Below are 15,990 nucleotides of genomic sequence, written 5' to 3' on the forward strand. Positions count from 1 at the left end.
AGCATTTCGGAATATACATCCACGCATCATCGTACTTCCGCAAAACTGCAGATGGCATTTTTGTTCCAACTTGTTCGGCAATTAAATACCTATCAAAAGGTATAAACTTTTTAACATAAAAATCAAGGCAGCACGATTGATGAAAGACCCATCAATGAAGGGCATTAACTTTTATAAAAAGCAAATTAACGGGATATCATGTATGCGCCATTTTCTGGCAGTCTTTTGGCTGACAATTCTGTTTTTACAGGTAAGACATTACAAATCCAGTCAGACTTCGGTGTATAATAGCCTATCAGCTAACAATCAAACTTTAGGGATATATATATGCATATACAGGCAACACAATGCCATCAGCCAATAACGAATATAAAACAGGGAAAAACAACAGACATCTTTGAGGGTTGGTACAACAAATGCTGTGTCTTAATTAATACATGAGTTTGGTATTGCTCAATGACATCTGGAGTTAAGCCAGCTGAACATAGAAAGGCAGTGCAAGAAAAACGCTAGACTTATGGCAACCGACATCCTCCAATCAAACATGGAGGTTTACATATCTACAGACAATAACATATTTGATATATCCAGATCTTAGCAATAAGTCTAGTTGCCAGAGAATGATAAAATAAAACAATTCATTTCTGTAGAAGGATCTCGTAGCAGTAAGAAGATTAGCTGCAAAGGACAAAAAGAAAATAACAAAACAAACAAGATATTGGAACATCCGACTCAGCAGTATTGAACAAATAAAAGTAAGGAACCCACGGGATTCCAGATGATTCAGTGCAGGAACAGAGTGCTCTCAAAAAATAGCAGCAACATAATTTATTACATACTAAAAGGAATTCTAACGTATGATAATTATATATCAGATATAACAAAGATAATATTTCTTTAGTTAGTTAATATACTAACTCATATATTTATATAGATATATCAGAATCAATAGTATTTATATAACTAAACTGATATGCTTATATAGATAGTATTAATTGGTATTTACATAAGTATTTCAAAATGACAGATAATTTCATTTAGAATCCCATTGTTCCATCATGAGAAATTTAGAATCTCCACAAGAATGGCTAATTGGAATTGATAGAATCTCATAGTGCCAGTATGAGCGATTGGTATAATCTCCATAAGAATGGCTAACTGAGATAATAGTGGTGAATACGAGTGATTGTTATAATCTCCATAAGAATGGTTAACTAAGATCATAGTGCTAGTATGAGCGATTGGTATAACTTCCATAAGAATTGCTAACTGAGATAGTACTGCCAGTATGAGTGATTGATATAATCTCCATAATTGGCTAAATGTGATTTGATATAATCTCCATAGTGCCAGAATATTCTGATGTGTCAACATATGCATATGTGAAAGGTTTTTGATAGAGAATATCTCTCTCAAGATTAAACTCTAATGGACACGCTCCAGAGAAGATGGTGAAGTAACCAAGGATGGTTCTAGAATTGACCTTATGTCATTCAGAATCCTGAAGATCCTCACAAGGGTTAGGAAACCCAATCCGGTAGACTTCCCCTAAGGAATTGTCAGAAATAAAATGCACTTGCACTTTGAATATTATAGTTGAATTTATTATTTGTTTTGTTCTAACATTTGTTTGCAGGTTTACTCATCCAAAAGCTAACACTAGAAGAGATGACATTAAATTCATATTCAGATAGATCCTATTGTCTAAGGAAATGAGATAAAGATTAAACTTCATCTTCTGTTATTGCATAAATAACAAGTTAGGAACAGTTGCAATAAAGAAGATCAGTACTCCACAAGTTCCTTCTGGCAATCTAAAGGAGAAATATAAGTTTTATGAGACATAGCACCTTATAATTGAAAATTGACAAAATTGTCCCCAAGATTCCAACCTAGCCGAACAAGGGACATTAAAGAGAACCAGGAATATTTTTGAAAGGGTTAAAAAAAAAAATTGAAAGGCTGGCCCTCTACTCATCTCTTGTTCAGCAGTTTCTGAATGGTTAGGATAATCTTCCTACCATCTATAGGGAAAATGCTTGGGATCTCCCTAGAGATACAAGATTCTGAGGTTTATAACCTCCTATCTCTTTGATCTCCCTATTGGTAGTTTATCCCATTTCATAATTGCTCTACCCTATAATAGGACCACCTCCTATCTCTTCACATTCCTGTGCTACAGGTAAGAATTTAACCCTGCCAGAATCTATCTTTTTTGATCCCTAATTACAATACGCTTGCCCTGCTCAGCTGGTGAGCGTGTGCGCACCTGTGTGTGCATGTCCATACGTGTGTCTGTCTGTGTATTTATTTGTCAACCTCCCCCTTCCTAAAAACTTGTCCCTCCATCCCCCCACTTCAAATTCCATAAAACAAGAAATATATACTTAGAAGCTGACTGAAAGCATAAATAATATATTTATCACATTTGACTATTCAAAATAATATTACAATTATTTGAGCTTCATTTAATGGAAGTTTTATCTCCATACTTTCAACTGTTTTAAAAATGCCATAAACCAAACTTCAGGACAGTATCTAAACATTTTGAATTTCCCACAATAGGTCACATTGAGATATTTAAAGACCGAGCAATACACAATAAGAAACTATACTTTGCCAAACATCAGAAATACTAAGTTATAACAACCTCCTAAATCTCACTCACAACCTTCTCCACAAATATTATAGACATCCCAATCAAAGAGATGGAAAAAAAAGATCACAAAATGATGACTTCATACCTGCAATTTGGCATGTGATGTATCTACAACCTTCCTACCAAATTCTTCATCTTCAAGGTTCAATAAACCAACCTGAAAACAAATACTCAGAGTTACAAGACCAACAAAAAATGAACTATCTTAACTTAAGTTTTGGAAAGCTTGCCCAAAGGAATAGCTGGAAGATTCTCACAGCATAAAATAAATCCTAAAACAAAATATAAATGGTTAGAATGAGAAAAGATATCAAAAGCAGAATGGAAAATATGCAACATTAGCAGTATTGGCAACAAGAAAATGTATTACTATACAACATGCTGAAGCCAATGTATAGCTTAATAGAGTATCAAGCAAGCTGGTTTGTTTCAATAAAAAATTATGACAAAACTCCATAAAATACATAGAATGACAATGGAGACAATTAACACCATTTTACACCTTCTAAGGAGCGCACTCCTAATTGCTATATTTTCCGAAAGCAATATTAAAGCTTTATGAGAAAACCAAAAACATTATGAGCACTAATTTATCACAAGTGTAACAGTTAGTCTGGAAGCTTGTGATGTCCCCAATTTAATTTAATAATTAATTAATTGGCCATAGGAATTAAATTAAATCATAAAGGACATTTGGTAAATTAATAATAATGGGGCCGAAATTAATAAATAATATTGTTGGCCTCTACTTGTAAATCTCTAGATGCTTCTTGGAGACCTTTATGAGATGTTTGGGCATTATTATGGATCATGGATTGGATTGAATTTTCTCTGTGTTTCCGAAGGCTGAAGGTTGAGGAAGTTGTGCACAGTTTCGGAGGTGGAAAACCCTCCCTATTCTGCTTGTTGCAGTTTCGGAAGTGGAAAACCCTCCCTATTCTACCTATTACAATTTCAGTGGTTCATTGCCATCCTATTCTGTCGTTCGAGGTATTGCACGCATATCTCACCGTGTGACAAATTCAACAAACGTTGTCATTTTGTGACTATTGTATATCCATCAGATCTTGTCTGATGCCTATGTAAGTTCAAGTATTGGATCTGATCATTGTTTACAACTATAACTTATGTTACATGTTATAGCAACAAATTACATATCTTCTCTATGTATATCAATGCATACATCTTTCACTTCATGTTTGTATGACCCACTGACTGCATGTCATACGACAGCATTATCCCCATCCTACCATACATCATTTTTAAGGCATCGTAGTGTCTAGCCCCTCCTCCATTCATTGTACGATAACCTGGTTGACACCGTACAAGCTTCTTGCACTCTATACGGTCTTCATTGCCCTCACCGTACAGTCTCTCACTCCAAACACACTTCCCAATTGGTTGAACTTGGCCACAATGGTGGGTGTGGGAGCAATTTTAATTTCGTCCATCTATCAAGTATAGAGTTCAAATCATGGTGCCGAAAGATGGTTTGAGTGAAATGTTGAGAGAGTTAAGAAAAAGTCAACAAAGATACACAAACGGACAAAGGAAACACTCAACATCTTGGCAGGCAGAAGGTCGTTGATGATGACTTCCACTCTGAGGGCCAAGCATTAGGATTTGCAAACACCGATCTCGGATTGGATAATTGGTAGATGGGAGAGCAACATATCTTTGAGGGATTATATAGAATTGCGAATGAAGTATCCGTCGTCTCCACATAATATTCTCTTCAACAATGGTCTAAAGCAGGAGATTGATAAGTGGCTACAGGATGAAGTCATACAGACATCAGAGGATATGGACAAGCAAAAGACTCTAATTGTCACTTTAGATGGAGAACAACAAAGGTCTTACGTCAATCAGAAGATTGAAGAAATAATGGATAATTCAAATAAGGTTGATAATGGAGAAACTGTTGAGGTCAAGGAACAACACAAAATAGCAGATTTGAAACAAAAGGACAACCAAGTCAATATCGAAGTAGACTCTCATAATAAATCAATGTGTAGAAGGAGAGCAAGGCTAAAAATCTTCCGAAGCATATGGGTAATGATCTAGAGTCACATAAACAGGATCACGAACCTAGAGGTGGAGGCATTACCAAGAATCTATTGAAGGAACAATTACATGAGTATGAAGTCTATCCCCCCCAAGTGGTGATCACAAAGGATTACATCAGTAAATTTCAAGACTGGCGTGATTGGGATCCTGAAGACTACAAACACGATAATGTTTATATCATAGTATCACAACGGAATCTTGTCGACAGTATGACGGGGCGAAGGTTGTATGCCAATTCACTCATTACACCTACACGGTCGGTTTGGTATCCTAGAGCAAATGGTATTTTGTTCAATCACGGATTGCTTGAGGGCAAGCAATCTTTGAGCAGTGTGAATTTGTGATGTCCCCAATTTAATGTAATAATTAATTAATTAACTAGCCCTAGGAATTAAATCAAATCATAAAGGACATTTAATTGATTAATTATTGAGGCCCGGATTTGTAAAATAATATTGTCAACCTCTACTTGTAAATCTCTAGATGCTTCTTGGAAGCCTTTACAAGAAGATGTATGGACATTGCAATGGATCATGGAATGGATTTGATTTCTCTTTGTGTTTCTGGAGGTTGAAGGTTGAGGAAGTTGTCTACAATTTCAAAGCTAGAAGACACTCCCTATTCTGCTCGTTGCAACTTCGGAGATGGAAGACCCTCCCTATTCTGCCTATTGCAATTTTGGTGGTTCAACACCACTCTATTCTATCGTTGGAGGTATTGTGCGGATATCTCACCATGTGTCAAATACGACAAATGTTGTCATTTTGCGATTGTTGTATATCCATCGAATCTTGTCTGATGCCTATGTAAATTCAAGTATTGGATCTAATCATTATTTGCAACTATAACTACTATTAGAGCAACAAATTATATATATTCTCTGTGTATATCAATGTATACATGTTTCACTTCATGTATGTACGACCCACTTAGTGCATGTCGTACAATAGCCTTATTTCCATAATCCTACCGTACATCATTTTTGTTTACCATATGGGGTAAATAGTTTAATGCATACAGACAATAGACAAGAACATGTAACACAACAGTACTGCTTTTATTATTCGCATATATGCCAAAAAGATTACATAGTGCTTCCAATGATGATTACAACAATGATCCAAAGTCCATTCCAGACGATGTACATATACCATTCCGAAGGCGTGACTCAATCGTCACGCATCCTTTCGGATGCTAATCCACCTGTCGGCTATTTTATAACTTTACCAACAACATCATCCCCCCAAAAAAGAAAAGTCATCTCTGGATGACAATTACAAAATATCCACCCATGCCACTTTCTCTGCTTCCAACTCCTGGGTACACTGAGCCAAGTGTCGTATTGCCTTCAACTGGATGATCAACTCCTTACGAGCTCTGTATGCATCCACCAAGTCAGCCTCACGTCCAACACCTACTCCAAGTGCCTCAAAGCGTATCACCCCTCTCGAAAGGCTTGCTCTGTTGTTCCCTCCACCTCTAGTACACAGACACCCCAAGCCTACAGCAACTCCAGGTCTCATCAACTGGTCCTACTTCCCACGACTGATAACTAAAGCAACTGGGGGTCTAGGGGGGCAACATTAGTACTCTCAAAGCCACACAAAATTCCATGGAATACACCACTTTTGTGATTTTCTTCCAATCCCACACTCCTTCTGGCCACTACTTATGTTTTACTACTTATTTATGTCTTTCCCTTCCCTTGGGCATCATGCGTTATTCATTCTGAACATTTTTTATTTGTCGTCTTCTTTTTTTTTATTAGTCACCTCTACCCCCATTTTAATAATGGTCATTCTATCTTTTCCAACCCTCTGATTGATCATATGGCAATGCCTCCTTCATTCTCCCACCGATCCTGCAAGGGTCGTACAGCCACTTCTTCTTTCAACTCCTGGTCGTACGATCCAAACTTCTCTTTCTTGGTTGTACAGCTTTTGCACTTTTCACTTTCATGTATGTTGATAATGTACGGTGCTTGATGTTTTCTTTCCTTGAGCCATACGGTCATACAAAATATCTTCATATGGCCGCTTCCATGTCTTTCTGTTGTTTTAATTGCTCCGTAGACATACGGTACTTTCTTCCTCCCAATAATGCTTTTATATGTCTGTACGGCCCTATGTTTATCTTCTACTGTACAAAAGGCCATACGATGTTTTCTCCTTCACAGACAGTGCATGTGTGTCCGTACGGTAGCCTCTTCTGGTTGTCTGTACGGTTACCTTGCTTAACCGTATAGTGTTGTTTGGCAATGTGTATCCCCCTCTGTGGCCATACAGTTTTGTTCATGTACCATACGGTGATGTACTCATGTTCGTACGGTACCATACGGTACCCTAGCTTGTTCGTACGGTCCTTTCCTAAATCCATACGGTTGCTTTGTCTAAGCTGTACAGTACTTGTCTGCTTCCAAAAGGTCGTATAGTGGTAGCTTTCTCAATTTCCGCCTGCACTTCTTCCAATCTCTTCTTTTCTTCCGTCGGGTTGGGGTACAGTTTTGCTTGTTTACGGGTGATTGCCAAGACTTCTTCGTCCGCGCCGATGCTGATCAAATTCACTCCTGATTTCATGCACTTGGCATCTTCATGATCTCCAGGACTGCACCATCTGCATAACAACTTTGGTGCATTTGTTGATGTACAATTCTGTGCAAAGTGGCCCCACAAATTGCATGCTCGGCATTGAACCATCGGGCGGCCATTCGCATCGTACTGAATTCGGCTACGGCTCCCATTATTATTGTTAGTATTGTTGTTGATATTGTTGATTTGCCCTCTTCTATTATTTCTATACCCACCCGAAGTGGCACCACATTGTTGATGTTTCCACTCCCTCTTGATGCGGCAGTCTCCTATGTCAGGAGCACTTGTTGGTGCCCTCTTGTTTTCATATTGAAGGGGCATTCTTTTGTGGAATGTCCCATAATTTGACAAATATCATAGAATTGGTTTTTCGGGCAGGATCCCTTCGTGTGACCTTCTATCTTGCATTCTGTGCACCATAGCTCGTTTCCCTTCGTCTCTTTATGCATATTCTAAAATTCCTTCATCATTCTCATTATATCTTTTTGGAAAGCTCGGAACTTCTTGTTGTCCTTTTCATCACCACTACTATCTTTCGAAGATGCATCATTTGAGTCGGATGAGCTACTTTTCTTCTTCTTTTTCGTTTTTTGTGCGCTCTCTAAGTCCATCACCCGATTGTATGCATAGTCTTTCAATGAACCATCTCTTTTTCAGCCCATCTGCCGGCTTACTTTCTATTTTATTTATTAATTCTTTTAGTATTCTAGCATATATACGGACTGTTTCATTTTTCCCTTGCTTTGTGGTGTAGATTTCTGCTATGATCTCATTGTCATCTCACAAAAATTGAAACTCAATGATAAACTCATTTTTAACTCCTGCCCATGTAGTTAATTTTTGGAGATCTGCATCGGCAAACTAATCAATTGCTACACCGCTTAGGGTTGCTGAAAATTTTTAGACCCATTCATCTGTGTCGATTACGCCATTCACTGTCCAAATTGTTTTGCATGTCTTACAGTGTCTAATTGGATCGACCATTCCATCACCATCAAACTTTGGCAATTTTTCCTTTAGTCCAACCATTACTATTCGAGTTGGAGGTATTTGTTGTGTACCCGTGTTGTTTTGCACTCCCACATTGTTTTGCACACCTGCGTTGTTATGCACACGCGTTGTTCTGCACACTTGCGTTGTTTCGGACGATCGTCTTATTTCCAACAGCCGCATTACTTGGTGAAAAAGGGTCTCCGTTAAGCAAAGTTGTTCGTTTTGGAAGTGTATCGCAAACGAAGAGTTCACTCCACACTCGTGCTCCCTTGGCACTCCGAGCCGTGCGAGTTAATTCCCTTTCGTTTGGATTCTCTTCCCTCAGAGTATACAAGTTAAGAAATTCCTCCCTTGTTTCTTCCACCAAATGCAACCGCCTTCCAACAATTCCTCCGTGCTTCGATGTCCGTCGACAATCTGTTGAAACCTCCATCTGTGTTCGGCCTGTTGTGCCAAAATTAAATTTCCTTGTTTGGTGCGTATTTCATCTTTTTTCTTTAGCTTATTCTTATTTTTGTTAAGTTGACTCGGCATTAGTCTTCATTCCTTTGCCTTCGCTCCAGATCCATGGGGCAACGGCGCCAAATGTTTAGCATATGGGGTAAATAGTTTAGTGCATACAGAGAATAGACAAGAACATGTAAGACAGTAGTACTTCTTTTATTATTCGCATATATACCGAAGAGATTACATAGTGCTTCCAATGATGATTACAACAATGATCCAAAGACCATTCCGAGCGATGCACATATACCATTCCGAAGGGGTGACTCAACCGTCACGCCCATTCAGATACTAATCTACCCGTCGGCTATTTTATAACTTTACTAACAACATGCTAATCTACCCGTTGGCTATTTTATAAATTTACCGACAACAATTTCTAAGATACCATATAACGTTTGGCCCCTGCACTCACTGTATGGCCCTTGCACTCACTGTATGATAACCTAGTCGTACACCATATAGGCTACTTGCACTTTGTAAGGTCTTCATTGCCCTCCTTGTACAACCTCTCACTCCAAACACATTTCCCAATTGGTCAAACTTGGCAACTCTATCAAGTGTGCGAGCAAATTTAATTATGTCCACCTACATAGAAACATTACAAAGTTAATTGAATTTTATACGACTAATAATTTCGAAAAAAAAATGAGGGACAAAGTCATATCTTGCTCCAATTTGGACAATAATCATTTGTTTGCTGTTTACATTGAGCCATTGATAATACCAAGTTAGCAATATAATAACCAACTCTTTACATCTTTTAAACTCTTGGAAGGGATAAAGTTTAAAGAGGCATTTCCATATGTATTCAAAACACTCAATTTCAGTTTTTTAAGGAGTGTTGTGCATTGGTTCTTACCTTAGTTATTGATTCGGATGCGAATCAGAAAGCAGATGCAAGATTTATTTTTTGGGGGGATCAAAATATAGAATATTAAAACATTTATTAGTTTGTATCTTCACCAATACATATTCAACTACTCAATAAGATTATAAAATATAAACCATATCAATGATATGAATATCATATGCATCTATGTTCATGATTCCAATCCAAATCAGCAAATCATCACAACTACAAAATCAAAATATAATTTATCATCCAATGTCACAACTAAAAAATCAAAATATAGTTCATCATTCAATGTTTATCAATCCGAATTCATATCATATGGATTCACAAAATACTCATCATCTCCATCTCCTCCAGCTGCTGCAAGTTCAAGATCGTTAGAGCCAAAACTGGTTCCACTTGTGCTAGATACACCATGTGTCATGATGTTATCAACATCATCATCCGTGATTGTGGTAAGATCTTGAATCATTGCATCCAAATCTGCACACTTAAGTTCTACATCCCAAAACTTGGTGGCCCCTTCCTTGCAGTGATCCTCCTTACGTTACAAAAGAAGCAAGTTGGTATGAATGAAAACCAAGTCTTCATCCTTTTTAGAGCCCAACCAGTTATGCTTTACTGAGTGGATAAAGGAGTATGTACTCCAATTCCTTTCAGCAGCAAAAGAACTTGCAACCTTGACAATGTTCACAATTACAAAATTAATGATTAAGCTAAAACATAAAAATGAAACCAATTTAAAGAATTGCAGAATACATGTGGCAAAATAAAAGTTAAAAAGAAGTAAAATTTACTTGCGAGAGGATTTTGATAGCAAAAGGTTGTAGATGCTTGAACGATTGACCATAGAGGTACCACCGTGCGACAGGTCCCATGTCACATTGGTCCTTTATTGCAAGAGGACTAAGTTTGGTTTCAAAGCAAATAATACAAATTCAGTCCTAACTTTTCTGTGAATGTCCTTGTCTAGGAAGAGTCTTGCAAAAACGTTGTAGCACCCAGTAGCAACTTCTTCATCCACACAAGGCACTAGTCTATTGGGCATAGTAAGTACTTCCTTGCTATAGTACTTTGGAGATAAGGCATATGCAAAAAGGTGCAATGGGGTAGTCATTTTTTCCCAATGATGATGAATGATTGATTCAAGTTGATTATAGCAGGCTTCACATTTTGTGGGGTCATCCTCATGTGCTTGTACTGAAAGTTTAACCTTCTCAACAATTGTGTCAATACCATCATATACATCCCCCGAAGCAAGGCTGAACTAAATCAGCAAAGCGGAGCATAGTTATGGTAGGGTCTATGAAATCTAATACAAATCACGATCCCACCGTCATCCAAGATCAATTCCTTGACCTTTTGCGCCCTCTCTAAATTTGATGCCTTCTATATACCCCATTGGGATGAAATAACCATTTGGCTTAATGCATGTTGCACCTTAACAAGTCTCATAACAATAGTATGAGAAGTGAACCGGGTCTCGGCCACCTAAGTTAATCATAACAATATGTCAATAAATATTGGACATGACATAAAATATATTCAAATAATTTAATTAAATAAATAAAACTTGAAATTTTGCATTTACTAATTACAAATTTACAATTTGAATTTACCTTTAACAACTCCAAATTGGAGAATGATCTGAATATGGATTGTGACATATGGAGGTTCGTCACAAACATTTGTATCTCCTCTCCCTCTCGGTAAATTTGCTTCACCCAATCTATTTGGGTGCCAATTTGTTGCATGACCAAGTTTACAGAGTATACGGTGCATTGTGTCCAAAAAATATGGCAATAGCAGCTCTCAACCAAAGCACCTGCACCCTTGCAATTTTTTAATTATCCGTAATCACTTGAATTACATGCTCACTACCCACCATCTCTATGGAGTATGGCCTCAATGAGAGTTTTGGAAATGAATTGTGAATCTTTCACTTCACCTTCACAAAGCAACTACCTTCAAGAACATTGCCCCCTTTGGGTGACACTACAATCACGTTAACCAATGGTTGGTTTCTCATATCTTTCCATCCATCTGAAACAATAGAATTACCCAAACTTATCCATGAATTTCTAATTGGTTGAAGAGCTCTATCTAACCAAACCCTCTCTTTTGTCAACATAGTAGTATGCACCTTTTTATATCCGAGACTTGTCCACAAATACTGCTAAAACCTCTCATAAACTTTATGTAAAAACTAGTCAAGCCTCGGAATGATCTTACCTAAGTCGCACTTCTTGAAGTAGGCCATTCAAGGATGGCATTCACTTTCTCAAGGTCCACTTTCAGAGGTTCTACTAAAACTACAAATCCCAAGTATACCAACTACTTTTCACAAAATTGCACTTCTTCAAATTTATCAGCAATTTTTCTTCCCTCAACTTATCAAACATTACGAATGTACATCAAATGTTCCTCCAATGTCTTACTAAAGATCAATATATCATCTAGGTAAACAATGACAAACTTGCCTAGAAACTCCTTCGGTACCTCATTCATGAGCCTCATGAAAGTACTCGGTGCACTGGTTAGCCCAAAAGGCATGACTAACCACTCGTATAATCCTTCCCTTGTTTTGAAGGCAATCTTCCACTCGTCTCCTTCTCTGATTCGAATCTGATGGTACCCACTTTTCAAATCTATCATTGTGAAATACACAACTCCACTCAAACAGTCCATAATATCATCCATCTGCAGCAACGAAAATCCATACTTGATTGTTATCTTGTTGATAGCACATGAATTGTGCACATCCTCTGTTCCCCATTCTTCTTTGGTGCTAATATTGTTGGTAGATCTCATGGACTCAAGCTCTCCCGAATCAACCCCTTCTGCAATAACTCATGCACTTGTTTGTTCAACTCGTCACTTTCTGCTAGTGTGATTCTATGCGCTGCCTTGTTTGGCAAACTGGCTCCTAGGATCAAGTCCATCTGGTTATTGATCTTCCTCACTGGGGGTAATCCATCAGGTACATTATTTGACACGATATCAAGAAACTCTCCCAACAAATCTACAACTTCTGCAGGTACCTCCTCTACTTCTTTACCATCTTTGGGGATTACAACAAAACACATATGCTTACACTTCATACTTTTGAGAAACTCCACTCCATCAACAAAACATAATTTGGTAGTACTACATACCTTTTCTTCTTTATACATCAATGGCTTCAACTTATGTTTCACTCCATTCTTTGTCAAAGTGTAGATATTTGCTCGCCCATCATGTGCAGCATGCCTGTCAAACTGCCACGGCCTACCCAACAACATATGACATATGTCCATAGGTATGATATCACAAAGCACCTCATCCTAGTAGCTTCCAATCTTGTAGGCATTGCTCATTGACCATGACCTTATGGTCATCCTACACCCAAACAATACGATATGGACGTGGGTATTTCTGCCTCTTGAGATTTAACTTCGTGACCATTTTCTGATACCAGATTGTCAGTGCTTCCACCATCAATGATTCAAATCACAACACTTATATTCAAATTTGCACCTTGTGCGAAACAAACTCCTCCATTAATCAAGCTCATTCTCTCCACTCAGCAAGACCCTCCTATTAACTAGGACTCCTCCTCTTTCAGCATCTTCCGAATGGAATGAATTGGCAACTTCATCACCATGCACAACTCTAGCCTGGCTTCAATTCTGCTATCAGTACTTCCTTGGCGCTAGGAACATTCAAATGCTCTATGCCCTTCTTCTCCACAGTGAAAATATTTTCCACAAAAACCTCCCCTTCCATATCCTTGCCCTCTTCCTCTTTCTCTCTAATCTCTATTGTTTTGATCATGGAAACGATTGGAATTGTTTCCCCTCTAGTTCTGACTGCTACTGCTCGCCTCATCCTAGTTCTTTTGATCATCATTTCGACCTCCATAAGACCATCCACCAAATGTTCTATCGCAACCTCTTCCACTATTCTTTTTATCAAACTTTTTACTCAGCTTCTCCTCAACTCTTAGGGAAAACTGGCACGCCTCCTCAATACTGGTCATTTGAACCAGACTCAGCTCATCTTGAATGCTTGGTCTTAACCCATTAAGATAACAGGTGACTTTCTCCTTATTAGCTTCTACATGGCTGGTTCTAATGAGAACTCAATAGAACTCCTTGGTATACTCCTGGACAGATCTTCCCGCTTGCTTCAACCCTTGCATTTTTTTTAGTAGATCAAGCTCATAACCAATGGAAATGAACTATTGCTTCATTTTAGCTATCGTTCAATCTCATTTGGTGATTTTGTCCTTCCCTCTTCTATTTCGCTCCAATTGGATCTCTTGCCACCAAATCTTTGCGTGACACTTCAGTTTGGCCTTTGCAAACTATTTGAATCTTCAATAACTTCATATTCAAAGTACTCTTCCAATTCAATGATCCAATCGATCAATTCCTCTCGGTTAAGATTTCCTAAAAATGTTGAAACATCAAACTTAGGTCTTTTTCCAATCTTGGAAATGGCCTTAAAAAGCTTTTCCTCCTCTGGGTTAAGAATTTCATCTACTACCGCTTGATCAACATTTCCTTCTTCTCTTTCATCCTCACTTTCATCATCTCTTATGACAAGATTGCTAAATAAGATTATTCAAGGTATTGATTGCTACTTCATCAAGAACCTTTAGATTGGTAAATAGACATTCAATAGTGAGAAAACGGGGTCGGGAGGTGCAACAGTAATGGTTTTCCACAATTAAGTTGCCCACCCAAAGTTGGTGAGCTTGTGAACCAAGGGGTTGAATTGACTAGGTTGGTTATTCCACTTTCTCGGGCTTAATTGTGAGGAACAATATTTACGTGTTTACCATGCCTTCCCATTGAATTCCTAATATGGTTGGTTGTAGGAAATACAACTAAGAATAGAATTCAATACTTATAGGATACTTTGTTTGCAAAAGGGATAAAGTATGATGTGATGAAGGGTGCTCCCCTTAATACCACAAACGCATAACAAAAACAAATAAATAACAACAATTGGTGAGAACAAATATGGGCTTCTTATTATTGCCGCAAATGTGGAATTACAAAATTTTGAAATGCAATATGCAAACCCACATGGGCGCCTTCCTTACAAGGATTTGCAACACAGAGTTGTGAACTATCACCAAGAGTTGTCCTAGACAATGTACAAGTATTCCTTAAATAGGCATTTTTACACCACACGAGAAATTTCTAGACATCAAACCCCAACCCTTGAGACCGATTAACTCTAAAATTACATAGAGAGCCAGCCCGATACACCTTTGACACTTATTTTGGAAATTTTGGGTCGGCCCAACTTCGGAAGGCCATAACTTTCAAACTGTTGCTCTGATTTTCTGATATAACCCCTTTTTAGAATCTACAACTTCTGATCTACAGAGCTCGACCCATGCAAGCTCCAGGCGACCCCATTTCGGAGCCCATCCGGGGCCTCTAGGGTCCTTCAAAATTTAGCTTGAAACTTTTATCCCAAAATTGCACACCAAAACTCTGCAATAAATCCATGACTACTCATGATATGGCAGTAAGCCTCAACTGGTAGGCTAATATATCCAAGATGAACATCCATCTCTTAAATTACGACATTCCGAGCTCGTATGACTGACTTACTAAGTAGCAAGCCTCCAAAAACAACTCTGCACTGAGACAACCCTTATTCAAGAAACAAAAAGGAAATTTTTTTGGGTGATGCAAGCTTGCTCTTACACCTAGGATGCTCCTGCATCATGATGTTACCTAATTATAAATTTCTCTACTTACCATTATGTAATTTATTTCCAAAATAAATTGCAAGTATATCACAAAAGGTGACATTATAGATTGAGTTGCATCTTCTGAAAGGGCTGGAAGATAATAAAAAAACAAAAATAAATCACATCTAGTTGCCTCCAAAAGTAGGTGTGAAACTGAATTTCGATGGTGCTTTTAGGGGATATCAGGGTATAGCAGGCATTAGATACTTCCTAGGGAATAGCAATGGGAAATTTATGTTTGGTGGCTCTCATTTGTTAGAATTGCAGTCTAACAAAAATGGAAAATGAAGGTCATTTTCTGGTTTTAATTTCTGCAAGTAAGTAATTTGAGAGTTAGAAAATGAAGGTCGTTCTCAAGTTTTGAATATTATTGTAAAATAATGAATGTGTCATCAAACAGAGATCATAAATGATTTATATATACAAGTTTACACATGAATGTTTCTCTAATGAACAAAGAGAGAGAAATAGATACATTCTGAAGAGAGGGAGAGAGAGAGAGAGAGAGAATATGGAAACGTAGAAGAAGAGTGACCATTAGAAATAGAAGTAAATCTAAGGAAGAAAGAGA

General features: G+C 37.8%; 1 protein-coding gene across 3 annotated transcripts in view; it reads right to left on the minus strand.

Annotated features, from left to right (window-relative positions):
* Window positions 1-15,990, minus strand: part of ABH1 (ARM repeat superfamily protein) — a 200,801-nt gene that overhangs the window by 148,366 nt on the left and 36,445 nt on the right. For all 3 annotated transcript variants that reach the window (XM_089801895.1, XM_089801893.1, XM_089801894.1), the window contains exon 5: window positions 2,745-2,816. In XM_089801895.1, the coding sequence (XP_089658021.1) occupies window positions 2,745-2,816 (72 nt within the window). The remainder of the gene's footprint in view (window positions 1-2,744; window positions 2,817-15,990) is intronic.

Source organism: Cupressus sempervirens, chromosome 9 (genome assembly GCF_028749045.1).
Source record: "Cupressus sempervirens isolate cs-2001-9-10 chromosome 9, ASM2874904v1, whole genome shotgun sequence".
NCBI classification, from domain to species: Eukaryota; Viridiplantae; Streptophyta; class Pinopsida; order Cupressales; family Cupressaceae; genus Cupressus; species Cupressus sempervirens.